At 40.8% G+C, this 22,706-nt stretch overlaps 1 protein-coding gene and 2 long non-coding RNA genes across 4 annotated transcripts; all 3 read left to right on the plus strand.

Moving 5' to 3' along the window:
- Positions 1–9,344: 9,344 nt before the first annotated feature.
- Positions 9,345–12,046, plus strand: LOC133713187 (uncharacterized). The gene is made up of 4 exons (XR_009847862.1): positions 9,345–9,743; positions 10,207–10,267; positions 11,028–11,727; positions 11,819–12,046. It is a non-coding gene; the product is annotated as an uncharacterized LOC133713187 (long non-coding RNA).
- Positions 12,047–13,566: 1,520 nt separating this feature from the next.
- On the plus strand, positions 13,567–14,769 carry LOC133712225 (putative zinc finger CCCH domain-containing protein 21). Its single transcript, XM_062138341.1, has 3 exons — positions 13,567–13,837; positions 14,031–14,147; positions 14,231–14,769. The coding sequence occupies exons 1-3, from the start codon at positions 13,586–13,588 to the stop codon at positions 14,549–14,551; spliced, it is 690 nt and encodes a 229-aa protein (XP_061994325.1). The 5' UTR covers positions 13,567–13,585; the 3' UTR covers positions 14,552–14,769.
- Positions 14,770–16,503: 1,734 nt separating this feature from the next.
- LOC133712226 (uncharacterized) lies at positions 16,504–19,070 on the plus strand. 2 transcript variants are annotated; one of them, XR_009847237.1, is made up of 2 exons: positions 16,504–18,352; positions 18,597–19,070. It is a non-coding gene; the product is annotated as an uncharacterized LOC133712226 (long non-coding RNA). The 2 variants fall into 2 exon arrangements; XR_009847236.1 differs by having other exon boundaries at positions 18,751–19,070.
- Positions 19,071–22,706: the final 3,636 nt, after the last annotated feature.

Here is a 22,706-nt window from a genome sequence, read left to right on the forward strand (position 1 = left end):
AGGAGATAAGGAAGCATAATTGGAGATAAGGAATGATGAATTTTGGAGATAAGGAAGCACTTTCGGCTCCTTTATTCCTTCAATTATATCTCCATCAAGAATTCAGATTTTGACCGTGACTTTTTCATAACAAATGTTCCACTATGAGTGTAGATCATCCTGGTAAAATTTCAGAGCTTTTGGTATAGTGGTTGGGCCGGAAACGCTACTGGACCTTTTACAGGTCTAGTTTTCCAGTTTTACTTCTGCAGAAAATTGGACTGATTGTTTGAAGGCCTTCCACTCAAAAATAGCTCTGGCACTCTTCATAATAAATGATCCTTGGGCTTTCTAGATTTAATCTAGAAAGTTCATTTGGATTTCGTTTGGTTAGTATGCCGCTCCTCCTTCCTTGTTTAGCTCGGTTTCTCCTAGCCGAAGTAGGAAAATGTGCTAAAGTTGACTTTTCATGCTTCCATGCTTCCATAGTAGGCTTTATTTAGCCTCTAAATATATATATTTCGAACTTGTCGACAACATATAGCTTAAGCCACTGACATTGGCTCAATTTCTCCAAGACGCGCCTTGTCAGGCCAAAATGCTCATTTTGGGTCCAAACAAGCTCATTTTGGGAGCTAGTTGGCTGAAGACACTTGGTGACATCATCTGGAACTTTGAGTTCATGACCATGAAATTCAGTATTGATGACCATTCTTATTCCCTACAAGGTGAGACTGAAACTCAAGCTACTTTGGTTGGGTGTAAGGCAATGACAAGACTACTAAGGAAAGAAAGGGAAGCATTATTGGTGCAACTATATAGTAGCAGTACTTCTAAACCTGAAATGGCAACTCCTCCAGAAATCCAAGCATTGGTATCTAAGTACTCTGGGATCTTTGAAGCTCCGACACAACTCCTACCTATTAGGAAGCATGACCATAAGATAGAGTTGGTGCCCAATACTGCCCCAATTAATGTGAAGCCCTATAGGTACCCCCATTTCCAGAAGGGTGAAATTGAGAAGATCATTCCAGAGTTACTAGACAATGGGGTGATCAGACCTAGTGTGAGCCCATTTTCATCCCCTGTGCTGTTAGTAAAAAAAAAAGGATGGAACTTGGAGGCTTTGTGTGGATTATAGAGCTTTAAATGCAGCCACTGTGAAGGATAAGTACCCCATCCCTGTGGTGGATGAACTTTTAGATGAGGTCAAAGGAGCAGTGATCTTCACCAAGTTAGACCTCAGATCGGGTTACCACCAAATAAGAATGAGTGAGGAAGACATTAGGAAAACAGCCTTAAGGACACACTCAGGCCACTATGAGTTCCTTGTGATGCCTTTTGGCCTCACTAATGCACCCTCCACATTCCAGTAAGTGATGAATGACATACTGAGGGATTTCCTGAGAAAATTTGCATTAGTCTTTTTTGATGATATCTTGATCTACAGCTCATCCATGTCTGAACATTTGCATCACTTGGAAAAGGTGTTCCAAAGGCTGCAACAACATTCTCTGAAAATCAAAGAGAGCAAGTGTAAGTTTGGGGTACCTCAAGTTGAATACCTGGGTCACATTATAAGTGCAGAAGGAGTGGCAGTTGACCCCACCAAGATTGAGAGTATCAGCAAATGGCCAAAACCTGGAACACTTAAGGAGCTTAGAGGATGAAGAAAATTAAAGCCGAGTTAGAAAAAGAGGACCCCACGCGCGGAAAAAAAAAGAAAAAACTTCGAAGAGTGCAGTTCTCTCCCGGCCGAACGCGGACGGCGTTTCGCCGCTGTGTTCTGGCCCGGGAGGGGATTCCGATGAGTAGTAGTGGCGGGCCTTCATGGCAGAGGTGCGGTCCAGGGAAGAGTGGGAGACCTTCAACCTCGGCTGGGGAAGACAGATCCAGATCTGGTTTTCTCGATTGGTGGTCGACGGCGGCGGTGGGTTCTGGCTGCCCCGACTCGGCGGTCTGGGAGGTGGCAGAGGTGTGGTCCAAGGCTGGAGGTGGTGGCTCGATTTCGGAGTGGACGGATCGGTCTCGATCTCTTCTTCTAGAATCGGGGAGGAAGGCGGCCGTGGTGCAGCGCTTGGAGGGTGCTTTTCGTCTGGGGCATCCGGGTCCTTTTCGACGGTGGAGATCTCGTTCTCATGGCGGTGCTCAGCCGATGAGGGTTTTGATCGTGGTTGGATCGTGTTTCTGACGTTGCTCAGGTTATGGGGTGTCCTGCGGTGGGCTGTTTGGTGTCCTGCGGTGGGTTGCGGTCTGGTGTCGGCGCAGGTCATTGGCTGCCGGCGTGGTTGGCTGCTGGGTTAGGTATTTGGGTGAGATGGTGGTTGGGCCGGGCTTTGGCTGTTGGGCCTTGCTGGATGTTGTTGCCTTCAAGTTGTTTTAGGCCTAGTTGGTTGTTTTTGATTTTGCTTTATTTAGTGTCCGTGTGTTTTTCGCGGGAGTTATGTCTATATTGTAGCTTAGTCGGAGGTGGTGGGCTTGATGCCTGTTTGTGCACCCTGTGTGCCTGGTCTGCCCTGGTTTGGCGGCAAGTTCCTTGCTTCTGCAAATGGTCGCTGCCTTCCAGTGGCGGTAATATGTCTGCCCTCAGTAGGTGGCGAGTTCCTTGCTTCGTCAAATGGTCGCTGTCTCCTAGTGGTAGGGAGAAACTATGTGTCACTGGATGTATTTTCCAGGGGCATCATAATGGGAAAGCTGTGTGTACGGTATTCATGCTTTGCTGTAGTCGGGTTACAGATCAAGTAATATTTCCGTTGTGTCACCGCTGCTTTATAGCAGTTAAAGCGAATAGAGTCGCCAATAGTGCGATCTTCGCTAGTTGGTGCATTGTTGAGTACATGTGTTTAGTAGAGACTCAAGATAATATGTCAGGAGGTTCTCTAGTTATCTATTGTAATCAGGGGTTCAGGCCAAATGTCCCCCCCTTGTATTCGACAGTTTCTTCAATTTAAGCCACCCATGCTCGAGGGCATTGCACCGCCCTTTCATCAAAAAAAAAAAAAAAGGAGCTTAGAGGATTTCTCGGGTTAGCAGGGTATTACAGGAAATATGTCAGAGGCTTTGGAATCATTGCCAAACATTTAACTGACATGTTAAAAAAAGATGCTTTTCAATGGAATGCTCAAGCTATAGCTGCTTTTGAGGAGCTAAAGAAGGCCCTAACCACTACACCTGTCTTAGTTGTTCCTGATTTTTCAAAGGAGTTTGTGATAGAGTGTGATGCATCTGATTTGGGCATTGGGGCAGTGCTATCACAGGAGGGACACCCTATTGCATTCATGAGCAAGGCTTTGGCACAAAGGCACCTAGCCATGTCAGTTTATGATAAAGAGATGTTGGCTGTGGTGGCTGCAGTCCAACATTGGAGGCCATATCTTCTAGGCCACCATTTTAAAATTTTTTCAGATCATAGGACTATTGAATACTTTTTGACACAAAAAGTGACTACCCCTGCTCAGCAAAAGTGGTTACTGAAGTTGTTGGGGTATGATTACACAATACATTACAAGGCAGGTAAAAGCAATGCTGCCCCTGATGCACTTTCTAGAACTCCTTCTATTTTTACACTCACTGGTGTAGCTCAACCTATCCATACATATGTGTCTGAGGTGCAACAGGCCTGCATGAAAGATGCCGAGGCACAAAGCATCATGCAAACCCTACAACAGGGCTCAGATGGTAAGAAACACTTCTCCATCAACAATTCCCAGTTATTTTACAAAAACAAAATTTTTGTTCCTCAGGTTGATGGCTGGAGAAAAAAGATCATTGCTGAGTTCCATGAAGGATTAACTGGGGGCCATGCTGGCAGGTCTAGAACCTACAAGAGAGTCCATAGAAATTTTGCTTGGTCGGGTATGCAAAAGGATATCAAAGCATTTGTGGCTGAATGTGACGTTTGCCAGAGAAATCATTATGAAACTATCAGACCCCCAGGCTTGTTACAACCTTTGGCAATTCCTGATAAGGCTTGGAGTGACATCTCCATGGATTTCATCGATGCTCTACCCAAGTCTGAAGGTAAAACAACAATATGGGTGATTGTGGATAAGCTAACTAAATAGGCTCATTTCATTCCTTTGTCCCATCCCTACACTGCCTCTACTCTAGCCCAAGTGTTTGTGCACAATTTTTTTAAGCTTCATGGAATGCCAGACAACATCATCTCTGATAGGGATCCTGTGTTTTTAAGTATGTTTTGGGAAGCTTTTTTCAAGTTACAAGGGACCAAACTCAGCAGGTCTTCTGCTTATCACCCTCAGTCCGATGGCCAAACTGAGAACATGAACAGAACTCTGGAACAGTACCTGAGATGTGTGGTGGGGGAAAAGCCACAAACCTGGGTACAAGCACTACCATGGGCTGAATGGTGGTATAACACAGCCTACCACTCTGCCATTTTGATGTCCCCCTTTGAGGCTCTTTATGGATATGCTCCTCTTCCTACTTTGCCATACTTACCAGGCTCCACCACTCTTGCTCAAGTTGATCAACAGTTAAGAAGTAGGGATGAGCTACTACCTTCACTTAAAAGGAATTTGGTGAGGGCTCAAGCTAGAATGAAAGGGTTCCATGATCGAAAGCATTCTGAAAGAACTTTTGCAGTGGGAGACATGGTATACCTCAAGCTGCAAGCATACAAGCAACAAACTCTGCATCAAGGTGCTTTTCACAAACTATCAGCTTCGGAATCGGGGCGTAGACTCACTGCAGATGATTGGCCGGATGTCATGTGTGTGGTGAAGTACAAGGGTTGTCGTGGTCGCTCTCCTACCGTCGGTGGCCATGGTGTTTCTTCTACATCCGATGGGTACGGTGCTTTCTGTCCTGCATCGGGAATTCATCGCTTCTAGGGTGGTTTGGCCGATGTCAATCGTAGAATGGCGGCGCGTGACTGACAGTATTGGTGTTTGGGAGAGCTGTAGTAGTGACCGTGGGGTGGCGCCGGACTGCTAGTGTTACGGTCGCACGGTTACCGCTACCATTGTCCGTTCTGGGCTGATTTGGTGGGCCAGTTGGGCCTCCAAAAGGGTTGTGGGTTTTGGGCTCCTAAGTGGACAGTGGACTTCAAGGATGGTTGTCGGCTTGGGCTGTCTAGGGCCCAAAAGAAATTCAAGGTTTTTTATTTTTTTGTCAAAAGAGGAAGTTTTTTTTTTTTTGATCAGGTAGTTAGCTGTTAGTAACTCACACACCCATGCAGTGGTATCCCAGCGCCAGGACACCTGCACCGACATTGCGGCGAAAGCCAGGCAAAGCCAGACTAATTCACTGCACCGCAGACGCACGAATCCAAAGGATCCCTCAAATCTGCTGGCCACGGGATGGAGCTGGGATTCGAACGCTAGACCTGGGGGTTCCAGACTAGGCAGTTTGACCAACACACCACACCACGTGGTTGTCAAAAAAGGAAGTTGAAGGTGGATCTCCATCTTCTACTCCTCTAATTGCTTAAATTTTATAGGCAAGAAAAAAAAAACTAGTTTCTCTGATGAACTATTTAATCAACTTCATAGAACTAGGTTTTTTTTTTTTTTAAATAAAGGTGCGTGGACTCATAAAACTATAAAAGGTAGGTGCTTATTCTTGTTTTAGGATAGGTTTTTTTATTGTAATCTAGAAATCAGCTCTTTTTGAAGACCCCTAAGAATGTGTCGATTTTGTACTTCTTGGGAATCAAGATTGACCTTTTTGATTAAAAAAAAACTTGTGTCAAAAATTTATTTGTTATTTCTCTCTAAACATAATAACTATATATGGAAATATATCTTTTTTTTTTTTTGGAAAGAATCAATGCAAGACTTTGTTTTTTATTTTAGCCTTCCCTCGTTTGCCGAGGAAAGAGTCGAAAATCCTAGTTATACATGAGTTCTAACTTGTGTCGAGGGAAAGTTTTTATATCAAATATAACTTTTTTATCTCGATTCATGGTTGAATAGAGGATATTCCTCTATTTCGTAAGGTTCAGTGACGAAGGTACTTGTCACGCCCCGAATTTTGAATAACAAATTCAAATCCGAAACATGAATTAATACAACTCACATAAATACAACCTGAATTTTTTTCTCAAAACAACCACACCTCACATCGCTCGATATTACATAAACCAAATCTCAAATTTGTTTATTACAGCACACTCTCACCAAATTATATTGTAAGGCTCAAATGAGCATAACTCACCTCACAATTACAATTGCTGTAAAACTAAAACAAATTCTCTAACCCGCACGATCACCGTCCTGATTCTCCTGACCTGTAGGATTACCCGCTACACAATTTGAATAGTGTACCGGGATTGCAACAACACAAACCCGGTAAGCTTTTGACAGCCCGTATGAGTAAACAAGGAATTGCACGATTTTAAAGTAACAATTCAATTTCAGTATCTCTTAGCATAATAATTGAAGTGCACAACGTCACTTCAAGCATCAATCAACACACGTCTCATCATGACTACACAAAAACAAACAACTGTTTACTCAATATATACTCACAGGCTTATGATTTATTTATATAAATCATCCCATGCAGTATATTATACTTACAGGCTTATGATTAATTATATTAATCACCCCATTCAGTATATCATACTTACAGGCTTATGATTAAATATATTAATCACCCCATTCAGTACGTATATCATACTTACAGGCTTATGATTAATTATATTAATCACCCCATTCAGTATGATGGCAGACAGACTAAAGCTCTAACTGAATCGTTGAGTGTCACCTTGGCCAAGGTTCACCCTTACGAAAATATTTGCCTCAAATCACTCGACTCCTCATTTAACTCATCTCAACGACTCAACTATAGCACTTTACTCAATTACTCTTTATCACACTCAACTCAACCTATAAGATAAATTATATCTTCTAGAGAGTAATGCTCGAATTGTAAATCAATCGCATCAATTCCACACTTCACCAAATACCACACATCCAATATATATTCCACGTAAATATATATATACGTAGTCACCCACACAAGAATGACCACTAATACCAACTATAGTTCACATGCATTAAAATCAGGAAATTCATTTTTATAGTTTAAATACATTTTACTTACCTATGGACCGTAGTTGAGCAAGTCCATATAATTTAAAACAAATATTTATTTTCATAAAACAATTTCCACAATTTCCCAATTAAATAAAATCACCGAATTTCGGTTCGTGAATGAACCATGTGCGATTTACTCACCTCGATATTCCCGCTGCGTCTTCAATTTAACACAATACACACCGAAATCGTTCACCCAAGGGAGACCGTCAATCACCTAATCACACATGACCTTATTTTAGCCAATAACTCAAAAACATACTTAAACGACAATCCAACGGTCGGATCGAAATTAAATGATGATCCAACGGTCGGATCCTCACAGATCGCCTTTAGGATCACCCTCCAAAAATCATCACGAAGATCCAACGGTCGGATCTTCCTGAATCGTCCTTACTAACATCTTCACAAATTTATACGAAAATCCGACGGACGGATTCTCACGAATCGCCTCCCTAATCACTGTTTTGCATTTATACGAAGATCCAACGGTCGGATCTTCGCCCATGACCACACAAAGCCACTGGGACAGTCATAAGATCAACATATCAAAACTATAATTCCATCGGGCGGTCTGATCTTCACAGATCACAAATTGAACGATCGAAATCGTAAAATTCATAACTTAAACATACGATCTCTAAAAATTATGAATTATATCTGCAAACGATCGTATCGACACGTAGAACACAAAAATGGACAGAAACTGTCCTTAAGGTGGCCGGAGGTCGCCGGAAACCACCATCACAGTGGCGGCGCCGCCACCCATCCAAAGTCAAAATTTGACAAAACTCCCAACATCAAAGTCCTTCATCTCAACTCCAATTTCACTTTTCATAACTACACCAAAGTCAGATTATAAGCCAAAAGAGTCGAATTTTACCTCACAACATTTTCAGATCGGATGAACCCTAGTTTCCAAATCGTGCGAATTCGATCACCACAGCTCGATTTGATGCAACCCACCTTAGGATAAATGATCTACATCCTCAGGAGTGCAGAATCCCTTCAAGAAAAATGGCAAAAGGTGACCGGAGGAGGGAGAACAATAGTGGCGAAGTGAGGCGATTTCCAACTCGGCTGCACCATGTTCTTCGACTTGCAGAGACCACCACGATGGTTATTTCCCATCGATGTCTTCTTGAAAGTTTTAAAGGACTTCAGGGCGAACGAATTTGCTTTTGGAAGCAAGTCGATTAGAGGTCTGTGGAGGGAGATATGGCCGGACAAAGGAGAGCCCAGAAAACGGTGGGGGAAGAGCGATTTTGTCGTTGGCAGTCCCACTTCTCGGTCTCGATTCTTCTTCTCCAGCTCGTTTCAAGTTCGATTGGTTGCCCAGACTTCATGTATAGACCAAGGCGAGCAAAAGCCCTCCAAGAACTTGGCCAAAGGTGGCCGGAGTTGGGAGAACGATGGAGGCGAAAGGAGGAGGCGCGGCTGGGCTCGGGAGAGAACTGGGGAGGGATTTCTGGAATTCTGGAAATTCTGTCCTTGTTTGCAATTTCCGGAAATAGAAATGTATTTATACCAAAATGGAAATATCTTCAAAAATCCATAACTAATTCACACGAACTCCGAATAATGCGTTCCACATGTCCACGAACTCGTATCGACGAGCTCTACAACTTTCATGAAGGAAGTTTTCCCAAATTTTGAACGTATAAAAAGTCAACTTTGTTGACCCCCTAAAAACGTTCGTTTTCGAAAATAAAATCGTTCGAACTAATTCCACAACTTCTCCAAGCTTCGTACTCGCTCCTACTATCGTGAAATCATTTCTAAAAATCCATGGAATTTAATTTGGATTTTTCGGGGTATTACAGTACTCCTCATTTTTGTATCGTTATTCTGTTCTTTAATATATTATGTTTCTTGTCAAAAAAAGAAAAGAAAAAAGAAACTCCTCATTATATAAGGCCCACAGTGAGAGGTGAGTCTATCACATATGTACGAGTCTTGTCATGCAAGGTAAGTTTTGCCCGTTGATATTGTAACGTCCCGAACTTGAATTTACCCGTTTACTAGTCATTTGGACGGTAATCGACCTTTACTTTCATTTTTATTGTCATTTCAGCACTTTTAGTGGCCCTAAAAGTTGACTTTTTATTCGGGTCAAAATTTGAGAAAATGTTCTTCATGGAAGTTGTAGAGGACGTTAAACCGAGCGCGTGCATATGTGGTATGTAAAAATCGGAGTTCGTATACGAAAGTTATGGCCAAAATACTAAAGTTACTGTTTATAGTAAGTTTCTATAAATAGCCGAGTTACTGTGGTAAGTTTCCATTTTCGGAAACTTACCGAGCCTCTCCCCGATTCTCTCTTCCTCTCCGAGCTCTTCACCTTTTTCCGGCCATAACTCCTCCATCCGGCGACGGATTTTGACGTGTAAGATGTCGTTGGAAAGCTCTCTTCCTTCTCTTCATTTCTGGGTTCGTTTCGTAGCTTAATATGAACTGTGGAAGGTGCAGCAACGAGAAGAAGAGGACGGTCACTGTAGCAGTTTTGAGTCAACGCCGATATTTTCCGATTCCGGCAGTCTCCGGCCACCAAATTGGAGTCGAATTTTCGGTTTTTGACATAGATCATTTCCCCTAACATCTTTCATTTCAATTTGTAGTGTAGAGGTCGAATTAACAATTTCAATTTCTAGGGTTCTTGGAATTTCTGGAAAATTTTCACCGGCCAAATTGGAGCTCTTCCAGGTAAAATTGGAACTTGTTGTAGTTGAGAAAGAGGTTGGGTTTGTTGAGTAGATAGTGCTGCCAAATTTTGGTGGCCATCGGAGGTGGTTGCCGCCGGCGCGTGGGGCCCACGCGCTTCCACTGTTGGTGGCGCGTGGAGGCGTGTAGGGCAGTGTTTTAATTTCAGTTTTTAGCCCATTAAATTGTAGAATTGTTGTAGAGCTTGTATGTGAAGTTTGGTGAATTTTGGAGGGGTTTGGAATTATTTGTGAATTTCCGAAGTTTGAAGTTTTGTGATTGAATTGTGGGAAATCCGGTCGGATTTCCCTCGTTTTCATTGTGGAATATGTAAATTGAGGAATTGGTGTTGTGAAAGAGATTTGGGTGGAATTTGAGAAGTAATGGAGATAGGGATTTTTGGGTTTCGTTTAGGTTCGTATTTATTTATTCGAATTGTCGTTTACGGAAGTGTACTTGTGTACAGGACGATATATCGAGTTACCGCTTGACGAAGGAACTCGTTTTCGTGGTCGCCAACCAGTATTGTGAGTGGACTTTTGTTTTCAAATAAGTGATGCATGCATTTTTTTATTAAAGTATGCTTTATTTATTTAACATATTATTTTCCGAGCATATGAATTGATTTTGGAATTTGATTTCGATTTATCTCGTGGATTTGCTTTCAATAATGATTTTCATGAAGTAATTATGATTTATACCGGTTGTGAATTTCGGTTATTAATTCGTTATGCTCGGATTCGAATTTCTAATTGATATTGAATTTCGATGAATTATTTTTCCGAGGTGATTTCCGGAATTAATTATATTTCTATTCGTTGTTTTGAGATTTCTGGAAAGCTTTTCGAAATGGGATTTCGATGCAGTTATTTCTTATTTATCTATCGACTTTCGGTTTTGGCATTGGGAATGTCTTGTTGATGATCTAATTATTTTCTTAGCGTGTGGGACACGCTGTTGATTTATACGATGTTTTCACGAGAATTGCGGATTTCGATGTTATCGTAACCAGCGGGGCTGGTCTTATTTTCTTGAGAAACGAGATTTCGGTTTACGATACATGATTTTCGAATGTTTTGACTAGCGAGGCTAGTCGGTTTATCGTTTTGAAATCCTTGGATTTAAAGCTAAATGTGTTTTTCTTAAATGTTGCATGCATCGTGTTTTTAAAAGGAATAAGTGTGGGAAAGTATGAAATCCTTTTTCTTTTAAATTGTTTATTTTTGTCCACTCACTCTAACGTTTTTCGTGTACTTTTCCCTGGGCCCTTCGGTTTCAAATGCCCAGTTTGCAGGCGCTATTAGTTGAGGTCGGGCGTACATGGTTCGAGGCATAGTTGATGAATTGCTTCCGCACTTCTTTGTTTGGCTCTGACCTATCGTGGGTTACTGTTTTGGGTAGTCCACTTTAGTGGTGACTCGACCAGTTCCCGGTAGAGTTATCTCTAAGGTGGGCCCCGTAGGGCCACCTCGGATTTCAGGGCGAAATTCGGGGCGGGTCCTGTCAGATATTCTCTCTCATGGATGGAGAAATGTCAAATATGACTAAAATACTAGAAGACTTAAAGTGCTAATGAATTTATTTATACTTTCATGCTATGAAATCTAAGTCCTAATAGCTCAATATTGTGATATTTTAGAATGTGAAAGATAGGGTTAATCGACCCTCTTAATCCAACTCGAGTTGATATTAAATTTGATCTTAGAAAAAGTTTACTCCTCGTGATCATTATGACAACTCACTTGAGATCGATTTTTTGATTGCATTTTGACAAGTTCTCACTTAAAATGTACCCAGTAACGTTTATATGTATGGAGGAGTTTTTGAATTGAATATTTGAATTGTGCGTCTGGTTGCTTCAGGTTCGTGGAGAATTGCCGTTTCAAAAGTGTAACGGTTCATTTCAAAATGCAATGAATGTTGGACAAGAACAACCTTCATCTGTTGAGGAACCTATTGGAGAGCCTCAGAAACCTATGCTTCTATAGTATGTACTAAACCTATTCGCCAAGATTATGTCTTTCAAATATCATATTTTTTGTATTTGACCCAATTTCCTGCTTGATTATTTTTCAAAGTTACGCATTGCTAAAGGACAACATGCACCATCTGTAGCTCCTCAGCATGCAGTTAACAAGAGTGCACCACTAGCTTCAGATTGGAATGATTGTCCAATGCAGTTGAAATGCCTGTACGTAGCAGAGACAGCAGATGAAGTTTATGCCCTAGAACCTCTTAGCTTCCTTCAATTGTTACCATTGAGTTGTGAGATTCAGCCTTTATGAGTTATTTGAGTTACCGCTCTATTATTTTGCAATGGTGTCAAAAGCTCATGTACTTTGTTGTTACAGATTTTTGACATATCTGGTCGGCGCAATACGAATTTTAATAATTTTTCTTTAAATAAGACCTTTGAGAGCAATATTTAATAATATGTCAATTGTAATATGTATAAATTTGAGAGAGAGGGGGAACCACAGCATTGCGCGGGTCAACTACCTAATTTCCTTCTAAAATTGTAACAAATAGAAAAAATAATTTTGATCTAAAATAAGTACTAGAACTAATAAAATTTGGAGGGAGGAGTGTAGCCCGCATAGATGACGATTTGATCGATGCCATCGATTATCTGGAGCTCTATTAGGCCGGGTTTCAAATTGAAACTTTCAATATTCGGAGGTTAGATGACATGAAGAACACGATCAATCCTACCATGAGAGCGCAAGTTTTTATTTCGGGTAAATGCTAGGAAGGTTCCTATATATGTCTTTTGCTTGTATTAATGTGAGCTAGGTAATTAATTAACAAGTTAGCATTTGCATCACCTTCCAACACAATTAACAATAATGAATATTAACCAATTCAATAAAAGATCAGTACGTACTACTGCATGATAGTCATGATACAAAGCATGCATTTGGTTAGGTAGAGTTTTCAACGCCGCTCAAAATTAGTGTACCATTGCCCCATCAGGCATTAATTTGGTGAGAAGAGAGTTTATCCACTAGATCACTTGATTATATTATTATTATTATTATGAACTAAATTAATCTGATTATACCCTCCCACGTACCGCTATTGTGGAAAAACCAATCCTTTTTTTTGAACAGACGTGGAAAAACCTATCTCAGTGACAGCAATCACAGAATATATAGTTTTTTGTCTCGCTTAATCGAACAGTTCTGGACTACCGATTCTGCTTCATCACCCACGTGCCAATTCGATCACCCCTTGAATGGGTATCGACTAGAGGGTCTGTCATACATTTTCATGATGACGATCGAGAGTACGTGAAGGAGGGAATATATACGAAGTGGCACTCCCTATTGGTTGCCCCTCATTATTACTTCCACCCTCCTAGCCTATATAACAACTGCTCACCAACTTATATCCCAAAAGGCCAAAAGTATGAGCCAACTTTTATCTGTGCAGACAACTTTCATCTCCTTCAACTTTACGAAGCCTAAACCCTAAACCACTTCATCAACGTTGTTTATATATTCCCTCCCCATACCCACATTTCCAACACCCACACCATATCTCTCTGCTATTCCATGTCTTACATTTCGATCAAACTCACCGGCGAAAAACCATTTGATCAACATCGTTTATTCACCTCTCTATATCCAAGTCTCCAACACCCACACCAAATCTATCTGCTAGTCCATCTCTTAAACATTGATCAAAACTCACGGGCGAAAAATCACTCCATCAACTTTCTTTATTCACTTCCCCATACCCACGTTTCCAACACTCGCACCAAATCCCTCTGCTAGTTCATCTCTTACACTTCGATCAAAACTCACCGGCGAAAAACCACTTACTGTTGAAATTCAATATTAACCATGAAAGAGACCAACGTGGTTCCGGCAAACAGTACCAAGACCAACGTGGTTCCGGCGAACAGCATGGAGACCAACGTCGTTCCGGGCATCAGCACAGAGACCAACGTCATTCCAGCGACTACAGAGACCAACATCTTCAGCTCCATCAACAACATCGGTTTCTCATTTCACAACACCCAACCTTCCCGCTCCCTTCAGTCCATCAACGTCGTTTGGTCGTCGTCGGTAATGGCCAACCTGGCTGTATCTCAGGTAAATTTTATCTCCACTAGTCGATGTGATGAAGTTTTTGGAAATATTTGTCGTCGTACTTCATTTCAGTGTCCCCGCGTGATATCTTTCGTTTAAATTTTGGTTGCTTTTCTTTACAAGGCTAGGTTCAGCTAAGTTATCCTATATTCCTATCACAAAAAGCTCATATGTTCTCACTTTGTTTGCTTTACAGCTTGAGCCTGCGGAAGAAAAGCAAGGAACGACCGAAGAAAATCCTGAGGAACAAGGCAATCCACCTGCCTATCGCTGGTGGGCTGATCGCGATTATCTCGGAAACAAATACACTCAGGTAAATTCAAGTTTTGTTCAAAATTCGGTCAGTTTTTTTTTTTTTTTTTTTGTTGAGAATTACTAACCAGGCTTACCTAACAGATTGGTAACGGGGACTCATACTCGAGAGTACCGAGGGTGCTGGAACTGAGTTACCCAGTGGCAGTATCACGCTATGCCCTTGCTCCCGATTTCGTCCCTTCTTCTTCAACTGCCTGTGACCAGCACCAGCATCAACCTCCAAAGCGTCCTTCACCACTCTACAAGACGGTATTATGTCGGTACAAAAGTTCTTGCTCGAAGGGAGACGGGTGTAACTTTGCCCATACTCTTCACGAGATTCGTAGGACACCCATGTATGACGGAGATTGCAAGTTCGGAAGCCGTTGTCCGTATGGCCGTAATTGCTTTTACCGTCATTAGATATTTCGGGAGACTTTTCTTTATTTTTGACCAAGCTTTCCTTGATTTTTACCGATATGAATTTTATTTACTTTTACCGCCGAACGCATGTATTACAAAAAAGTCTTGAATATTTGACCAAGCTTTTCTTTATTTTTACCGATGTGAATTTTCTTTACTTTTACCGCCGAACGCATGTATGTACATAAAAGTCTTGAATAACTGTATGTGCATGTTTTAAATAAGGGAAATTCGTCCAAACAGTGTCTGAACTTTTCCAGACTATTAATTTTCATACCTATACTTTGAAAAATGTCATAATGGTACCTGAAGTTTTGGCCCCGACCCAATTTCCGTACCTAGCAACAGTAAAGTCGTCAACGGCGTTAAATTTTGAGGGGTAAATCTGGAACTTCAGGTATTCTCAAGAGAAAATCTTCCAAACAGTGTCTGAACTTTTCCAGACTATTAATTTTCATACCTATACTTTGAAAAATATCAAAATGGTACCTGACGATTTAAGCCCGACCCAATATTCATACCCAGGAACAGTAAAACCGTTGACTCCGTTGAACAGTACCAGAAAAGTATGCCAATAACTACCGTTGGGTTCAAACATTGCCCCCCAGACCTCGAAGTCAAAGGTCTTCGTCTTACATCTATAGATGTATGATCCGATCGCAACTTCGAATATGGGAGTTGATTCCAAAGCAGTTGAGAGCCGCAGAACTCAGCTACCTACCTCAGTTTTCTATCAGGAGAAAAAATTGAACTCGGGTTCTTTACTCCTAACAGAAGCTCTGGTACTAGAAGATATGTTGGAATTCGCTAGTACAGATCGAATCCACAATGTGAGGCGTCAACCACCCAATTATTCCCTCTCAGTGATGGCTTCGCCGGCAACGCGATCTTCTCCAGCATCTTCTCTGCTTCGATTTCAATCAAAAATCCCAAAACCCACAATCCAAAAAATCAAATTCAATTATTTGCAGCTGAAATCAATTTCAATTTTTCTTTTTTTGATGGGTTTGGGAGAAGACAACAGAGAAGAAGGAAAGAAAAGTCGTGATTAGGTAGATGCATGTGGAAATTTTGGTAGCTATAACAGCAAAAATGGTTTGGTTTGCAAGTGTTTGCTCGGTTTTAAGCCTAGTTCACCAGATAATTGGAATCATGGAGATTATTTGGGTGGATGCACAAGGAAATTTCAATGCTTTAGGTTGGAATCCGACGAGTCTAATAACAAAGGAATCTAAAATTTTGGTAATTCCACTTTGGGTCAAGTCTGGGTCCGATCTCTGTCGGAAATGGAATGGCGAAGCGATTCCGATCTCTGTCAAAACGGGATGTCGTAGTTTGGGCAATCTGCTAGAAAGCCTTGACGCGGGACCCTAAGTCAGGTTCTGGGGTGTCGGAGGACGATTCCGAATTCAGGTCGTCGATGTAGATGAAGGTCGGGTTCCGATCAAGTATGGGTCTGAGCACGGCTGTTGGCGGTGGTCTGGCATCGTACGCGTATCTTCCTGAGTTCTTCTGGATACGGGTATATGAATATTTAGATCTAGGTATACCATGTTGATATTGGTATTTGAATCTCGTATTGGGCATGGTAGTTATTGGCATACTTTTCTGGTACTGTTCAACGGAGTCAACCGTTTTACTGTTCCTAGGTATGAATATTGGGTCAGGCTTAAATCGTCAGGTACCATTTTGATATTTTTCAAAGTATAGGTATGAAAATTAATAGTCTGGAAAAGTTCAGACACTGTTTAGAAGATTTTCCCTTGAGAATACCTGAAGTTCCAGATTTACCCCTCAAAATTTAACACCCTTGACGACTTTACTGTTGCTAGGTACAGAAATTAGGTCGGGGCCAAAACTTCAGGTACCATTATGACATTTTTCAAAGTATAGGTATGAAAATTAATAGTCTGGAAAAGTTCAGACACTGTTTGGACGAATTTCCCTTTAAATAAATAGATACTTGAATCTTGGGTTTTCAAGATGTTGATGAATAATGTAACAAAAGAAAAAAAGAAAAAACATGTTGATGAATAAATAAATTTCTGTGTGTGGATCGTTTGAAGCAGTCTTGTTTGTTATGCTTGTACCGGGAATCTCGTTGGCTTTATGGTTTGTCTCCTAGACTTATTGACGTTGGTGAATGATGGTGGGCATTAAATAATTTGTCAAGATGCTGATCGAATTAGACTTCTTTCTTTGTTCCATTGTGTCTATTGTCTAAACCACATCAAGGCACATACATCTCCCTCGGATCTAATCCTACCCACCCACATTGACCTGCTCGATCTCTCAGATCTTCATAGCTTCGATTCGATCCCAGCGGGGCGAGATTGGAGAGCTTGATTGGACTGGTCAACCAAATCCAGCGAGCCTGCACCGCTCTCGGCGATCACGGCGGCGAGGGCATGTCTCTCTGGGTAGCTTTCCCCTCCATTGCCGTCATCGGAGGCCAGGTTTTCCACTCCCACCTTCTTATATCAACTTGTTGTGTATAACAGAGTTCGGGAAAGTCTTCGGTTTTGGAAAGCGTTGTGGGGAGAGATTTCAGCCTAATTCATCTGTTTACACTTTAATGTTGTGGACAGGGCTGAGCGTTTGTTTTGTGAAATGTTGGAAGATGGGGTTCGGCGTAATTTCGGTTTACACTTAAATGATAGATGGCCATTCCAAGAAAGGAAATGTAGGTGAGGCCATGAATTATATGAGTAAAATGCAGGATGGAGGGGTTAGGACTTAGGGTTAGTCTTGATGCGGCTGCATATGGAGTGATGATCTCAGACCTCTGTAATAACGGTCAGTTTGATAATGCGATGCGGGTTGTTACAGATTCGGCCATGAGTGGTTTTTTCTCCAGATAAGATGTTGTTGACGACCATTATGTATGCATGTTTCAAAGCTGGCAATTTGAAAGCAGGTTTGGGTGTCTACAGATTGTTAGCGAAGGGTTTTGAACCTGATGCTGTGGTGCTTTCAGCTTTGATGGACGGCTTATGCAAGCCTGGGCATTTGGAGGAGGCAAGAGGCTACTTTTGCAAGGAAAAGGCTAATGAAATTTCATATACTGTGCTCATTGATGGGATGTGTAAGGAAGCAAACTTTAGTGAAGTTGAGACGATCTTCAGTGAGATGTCCAAGATGGGGTTTATTCCAGACAAATATGTATACACTTCTTGGATTGCTGGGCTATGCAGACAGGGTAATAAAATGGTCGAGGCTTTTAGACTCAAGAATAAAATGGTTAAAGAGAGCATCACATCAGACCTGATCTGTTAACTTATAGCTCACTTATTTTTTTGGTTTAGCAAGGGACTCATGGTTGAATCACAACAGGTTTTCGATGATATGTTGAAAAGAGAAATTACTCCTGACTGTCACGTCTTTGGTATTCTGATAAGAGGGTATTGTGATGAGGGTAATGATGTTGCCATGCATTTTAGGTTTGCACGATGAAATGAGAAAGAGAGGGCTTGTGGTCACAGGAGGTAAAGGAGATGGAGAGCATTGATTTGTGATAGCATGTAAGGCTCCACAAGACCCAAGGACTTTGCAGGGTGTTCCATAAAGAAACTTGCTGTCATGTAGCGCAGGCACACCCTGCACTGCTATCCATAAGAAAGTCGTCTTCAAGAGGGAAAGCTGGCTCAGTTCTTGCAATTATGGAATTATTGGAATGTTTCATCTGCGGTCCTCGCATTGGTGTGGAGCAATTAAGGACCTCCAGTTATATGTGCCTCGTTCTGTGACAGGGCCTTCAAGGCTTGTGCCGAGGCGTACAACTTGAGGGATGCAATAACACAGGTATGTGGGTGATTTTTAACAAGTCTGCAATTTCCTTTAAAAACTTATTTTAGAGTAGGAGAACATGGAAGGAGCTCGCCCCAGGCTAGAGGGGAAGGGACTCTTGATTCAATTATTGTCGACTATTTGAAACCATATCCTGTATAATGAGATATTATTAAAAAAATAGGTGATTAACTTGTCTCATTCCAGATGCATGAGATAACTCCCTTTGTCTGATTAAATATTTTCGGTCTGGTTCTAGCACGGTTGTGGTAGGCATCTGAGTGGATCCATAATGACCCAGAGTTATGCCATGCTGAGGGGTTTGCTGTTAAAGATTATACATCTGAGAGCATGGAAGAAACACTTATTTGCTATGGTGTTTAAACTTAAAACCCAGTGTGATTTGAGTGCAGATTCATGGAAGGGTCTCATAGTCCAAGGTGCCACAGAAACTTGAGAGCTTGAGGCTGTGGGAGAAATTCCAGTAGAGAGTGAGGAAATGCCAATCAGCTCCATGAACAAGCTGCATGTTTTACATGTTTTACCATTATCTACTAAGAAACTTGAAGCCAAGATGGAGCAGAAATCTTCTAATGTCAATTTACAAGAGCTGTATCCATATTGTATTAGCTCTTTTCTCATGGCAGTGAATCATTAGTTTTCTGTTCACTGTTTAACAGAAACTTGGGCTTCCAATGAACCATAGAATCTGAATTGATTGAGATTTTGGGTATTGATGGTGGCCTTTAGTGCACGATGGCATTGCCATAAATATAATTCCCCGAGTTCATCAACACAAATATCGATCTTTCTCAAGTTGGGTGTATTATTCACCGGCACCCTTATACATTTTGAATATGGTGGTGGCGGTGAAACAAACAAACGTAAGAGATTCGAGATTCATAGCTTCGTGAACAATAATAAACTTAAGCCCATGACAATACTTAACTTCCAAGCACTTGAGACTCGAACTTTTAACGTAACACATAGGGTCATGGTTCTCAAAAGAACATGCAGTTAATGACAAGTACTCGATGGAAGAGGACTCCCATAGTACAGGGAAGAAACTATAGCCATGGAACGTCACAGCTGTGAAGGACATGATTTTCAAAAAGGGGAATAGGGGGTGGTCACGTTCAATGTCTACCTCAGCTCGAATGTCCGGAACTCTCATACTCTCCAGATTTAGACTAGTTAAAGATTTGGCATTAACAATGATCACCCAAGGTATGCGGTACCAGCAGTAGTGGTCGTATCTAACTCTTTCACATCTCCCTCTATAGCAAGTCCTAACCAACTATCAATGGTTGCAGCATCTTGACACGTGAACATCCTCATGTGAAGCCTTAGTTTGTCTATGAGCTTTGTGTTGTCACGATATTCTACATACCCTTGCAAGAAGTTGATGAAAATGTTGTGTTGACGTAGATAATCGCTACTATTAAGGTTGTGGCGGTCTAACTCATCATCCTCGACGAAATTTAGTACAGGGACTGAAGACATTACACCTTCCCATTGTTTGGAAACAAAGCTCACCTGTATGGCAAGTTTAGTGGGAAGAACTCTAAGAATTAATTTTGTCGATAACAAGGTCAGGCAGGTGATCAGGTGGTCCAAATAAGTTGACGGCCATTGACGATGTAAATTCTGTTCGTCTGCAGCGTGTTTGTTCTTCCTCTAATTGATGCTACTGCTTTTAAAGAGGAGATGATGCAGAACAGATGGCAGCCCAATTTGAAGAACAGTTGGATCGTGCTAAAGGAGGAAAACGAAAAGTGACTAGTAGACGTGAAACAGCTCCTCGGAGTCCGTTTGGAACGCACCTTACCTTTCCGGAAAGGGAATCGCGCCAGAAATCAAACTCGTCGCTATGCCACGACCTGTGACCTTTTTTCGGGCTTTCGGGGTCGTTTAGGGCCTCAAAACTGCATTTTTCTATTTTCCGGTGTTTTGGTTTTCCTAGTTATTTTCGGGTTGTATTCGCTTTTACCCATGGGCTTTAGGGTTTCATTGTTAGTCGCCCTAGGGTTTATTTTCTTATAAATAAGCCGCCTTAAGGCTGCAGAACGCATCTTTTATCATATTTATCAATCTAATTGAGATTTATCTCTTTTATCTCTGGTGGACTCCAGAATCTTTGCTTAGGTTTATTGCTGGTAAACCTAATTTATCATTCCAACTGCGTCAGGAGATCAATATGCGGACCAAAGCCTTCCCTTGTTTGTTGAGGAAAGATATATAGTTATGCATGGGTTTTAACTCGAGTCAAAAAGTTATTGTTATTTCTTTCCAAACATCATAGATATACATGGGAAGGTATATATATATATATTGGAAAGAATCAATGTATAGCCTTCCCTCGTTTGCCGAGGAAAGAGTCGAAAATCCTAGTTATACATGAGTTTTAACTTTTGTCAAAAGTTAATATTTTTGCGGTTATTCTCTAAACATAATAGTCATGACAATGAAATATACGATTCGAAAGGGAGAGTTTTTATCAGATACAACTTTTTTTATCTCGGTTCATGGTTGATTAGAGGAATATTCTCGATTTCGTAAGGTTCAGCGACCAAGTTACTCCCTCATTTTTGTGTTGTTATTCTGTTCTTTAATATATTACTAGCCTTCCTAATGCGCGTATATGCGTGTAAAATGGTTGCGCTCGCGCGTGCGAATTATATTTTTGCTTTGTATGTGTGTGCACAACCTCATATCGTCTTTCTTCTTTTTATTTGGGATATATTGAGTTTCACCGAGTTTGCTATTTTCTACTCAAATATATCGTTAACCTTTGGAACTATAATATATCATTAACTTTGCAAGGTTAGCGAACAATACTCCATATACCAAAAATGCTCAAGCTAAACTATAGATTCAACTTGTTCACTTAGATGCTCTATGTCTTACAAATCAACACAAATGCCTCATATTTCAATAAACTTTTTGAACAATTTATGACGCAGTTGGAAAGTAACCTAGGTTTACAAGCAATAAATCTAAAACAAATATTCTGGAGTCCACCAGAGATAAAAGAGAAAACTCTCAATTTTGATTGAAAAATATGATAAAAGATGTGTTCTGCAGCCGTTTAGGGTTGCTTATATATGAGAAAAGAAACCCTAGGGCGACTAGCAATGAAACCCTAAAGCCCACGGGTAAAAACAAAACAAATCCAAAACAAACTAGAAAACCAAAAATTCTAAAAAATAGTAAATTGCAGTTTTGAGGCCCTAAACAACCCCGAAAGCCTGAAAAAGCTCACACATCGTGGCAAAGCAACGTGTTTTGCTCCTGGAGTCGTTCCCTTTCCGGAAAGCTATAGCAATCGCGATTCGGACACCGAATGCCAAAAACCGGGTTTTCCTCATTTTCCACGATCGAGCTGTTCTTCTACTCAGAGATATATTATTGTCGACTATTTGAAACCATACCTGCATCATGAGATATATTATTAAAAAAAAAAGGTGATTAACTTGTCATATTCCAGATGCATGCGAGAAAACTCCCTTTGTCTGATTAAATATTTTCGGTCAGCTTCTAGAAAGGTTGTGGTAGGCATCTGAGTGGATCCGTAATGACACGGTGTTATGCCATGCTGAGGGGTTTGCTATTAAAATTATACATCTGAGAGTTTAAAGCCAGTTTGATTTGATTGCAGATTCATGGAAGGGTCTCATAGTCTAAAATGGCACACAAACTTGAGAGCTTGAGGCTGTTAGAGAAATTTGAGTTACAGAAGAAGTATGAGTTGGAGTATAACGTTTCTTAAAAGAAGACATGAAAGTATGAGCTATTTGGAAAGGATCAGTAATCTTCGGGGCAAAAATTTCAGAAGGAGTGTGAGTTGCATAAGGAGTATAACGTTTCTTAAAAGAAGATGAAAATGAGCTATTTGGAAAGGATCAGTAAATTTACTAATAATTAAGCTTTTTTAGTACTAGACACTGATGCTTTATTTGCGATTAACGCATAATAACTTTATAATTTTCTAATCCAACCATTCATATTGTATTAATAGAAAGATTAGCTCTATAAAAAATTAATCAAATTGAAGACCTTTTAGTTATTCATTTCTATGAAATAAATTGACGATTCATCATAGAGGGGTGAGTTATGAGAGTGTTGTTGTCTAAAATTTGATGATTTAATTCATATTGACAAGTTAAATGGATATATGAAACAAAAACATCTGAGTTATAGAAGGAGTATGAGTTGGAGTATAACGTTTCTTAAAAGAAGACATGAAAGTATGAGCTATTTGGAAAGCATCAGTGTCTAGTACTAAAAAAGCTTAATTATTAGTAAATTTACTGATCCTTTCCAAATGGCTCATTTTCATTTTCTTTTAAGAAACGTTATACTCCTTATG

Source organism: Rosa rugosa, chromosome 5 (assembly GCF_958449725.1).
Source record: "Rosa rugosa chromosome 5, drRosRugo1.1, whole genome shotgun sequence".
NCBI lineage: Eukaryota > Viridiplantae > Streptophyta > Magnoliopsida > Rosales > Rosaceae > Rosa > Rosa rugosa.

Excerpts from the sequence above, each read along its gene's own strand:
- LOC133712225 (XM_062138341.1), top strand. The coding sequence starts at position 13,586 with ATGAAAGAGACCAACGTGGTTCCGGCAAACAGTACCAAGACCAACGTG. Across the intron at positions 13,838-14,030 it reads CCAACCTGGCTGTATCTCAG|CTTGAGCCTGCGGAAGAAAA; the intron begins GTAAATTTTATC and ends TTTGCTTTACAG. Across the intron at positions 14,148-14,230 it reads TCGGAAACAAATACACTCAG|ATTGGTAACGGGGACTCATA; the intron begins GTAAATTCAAGT and ends CTTACCTAACAG.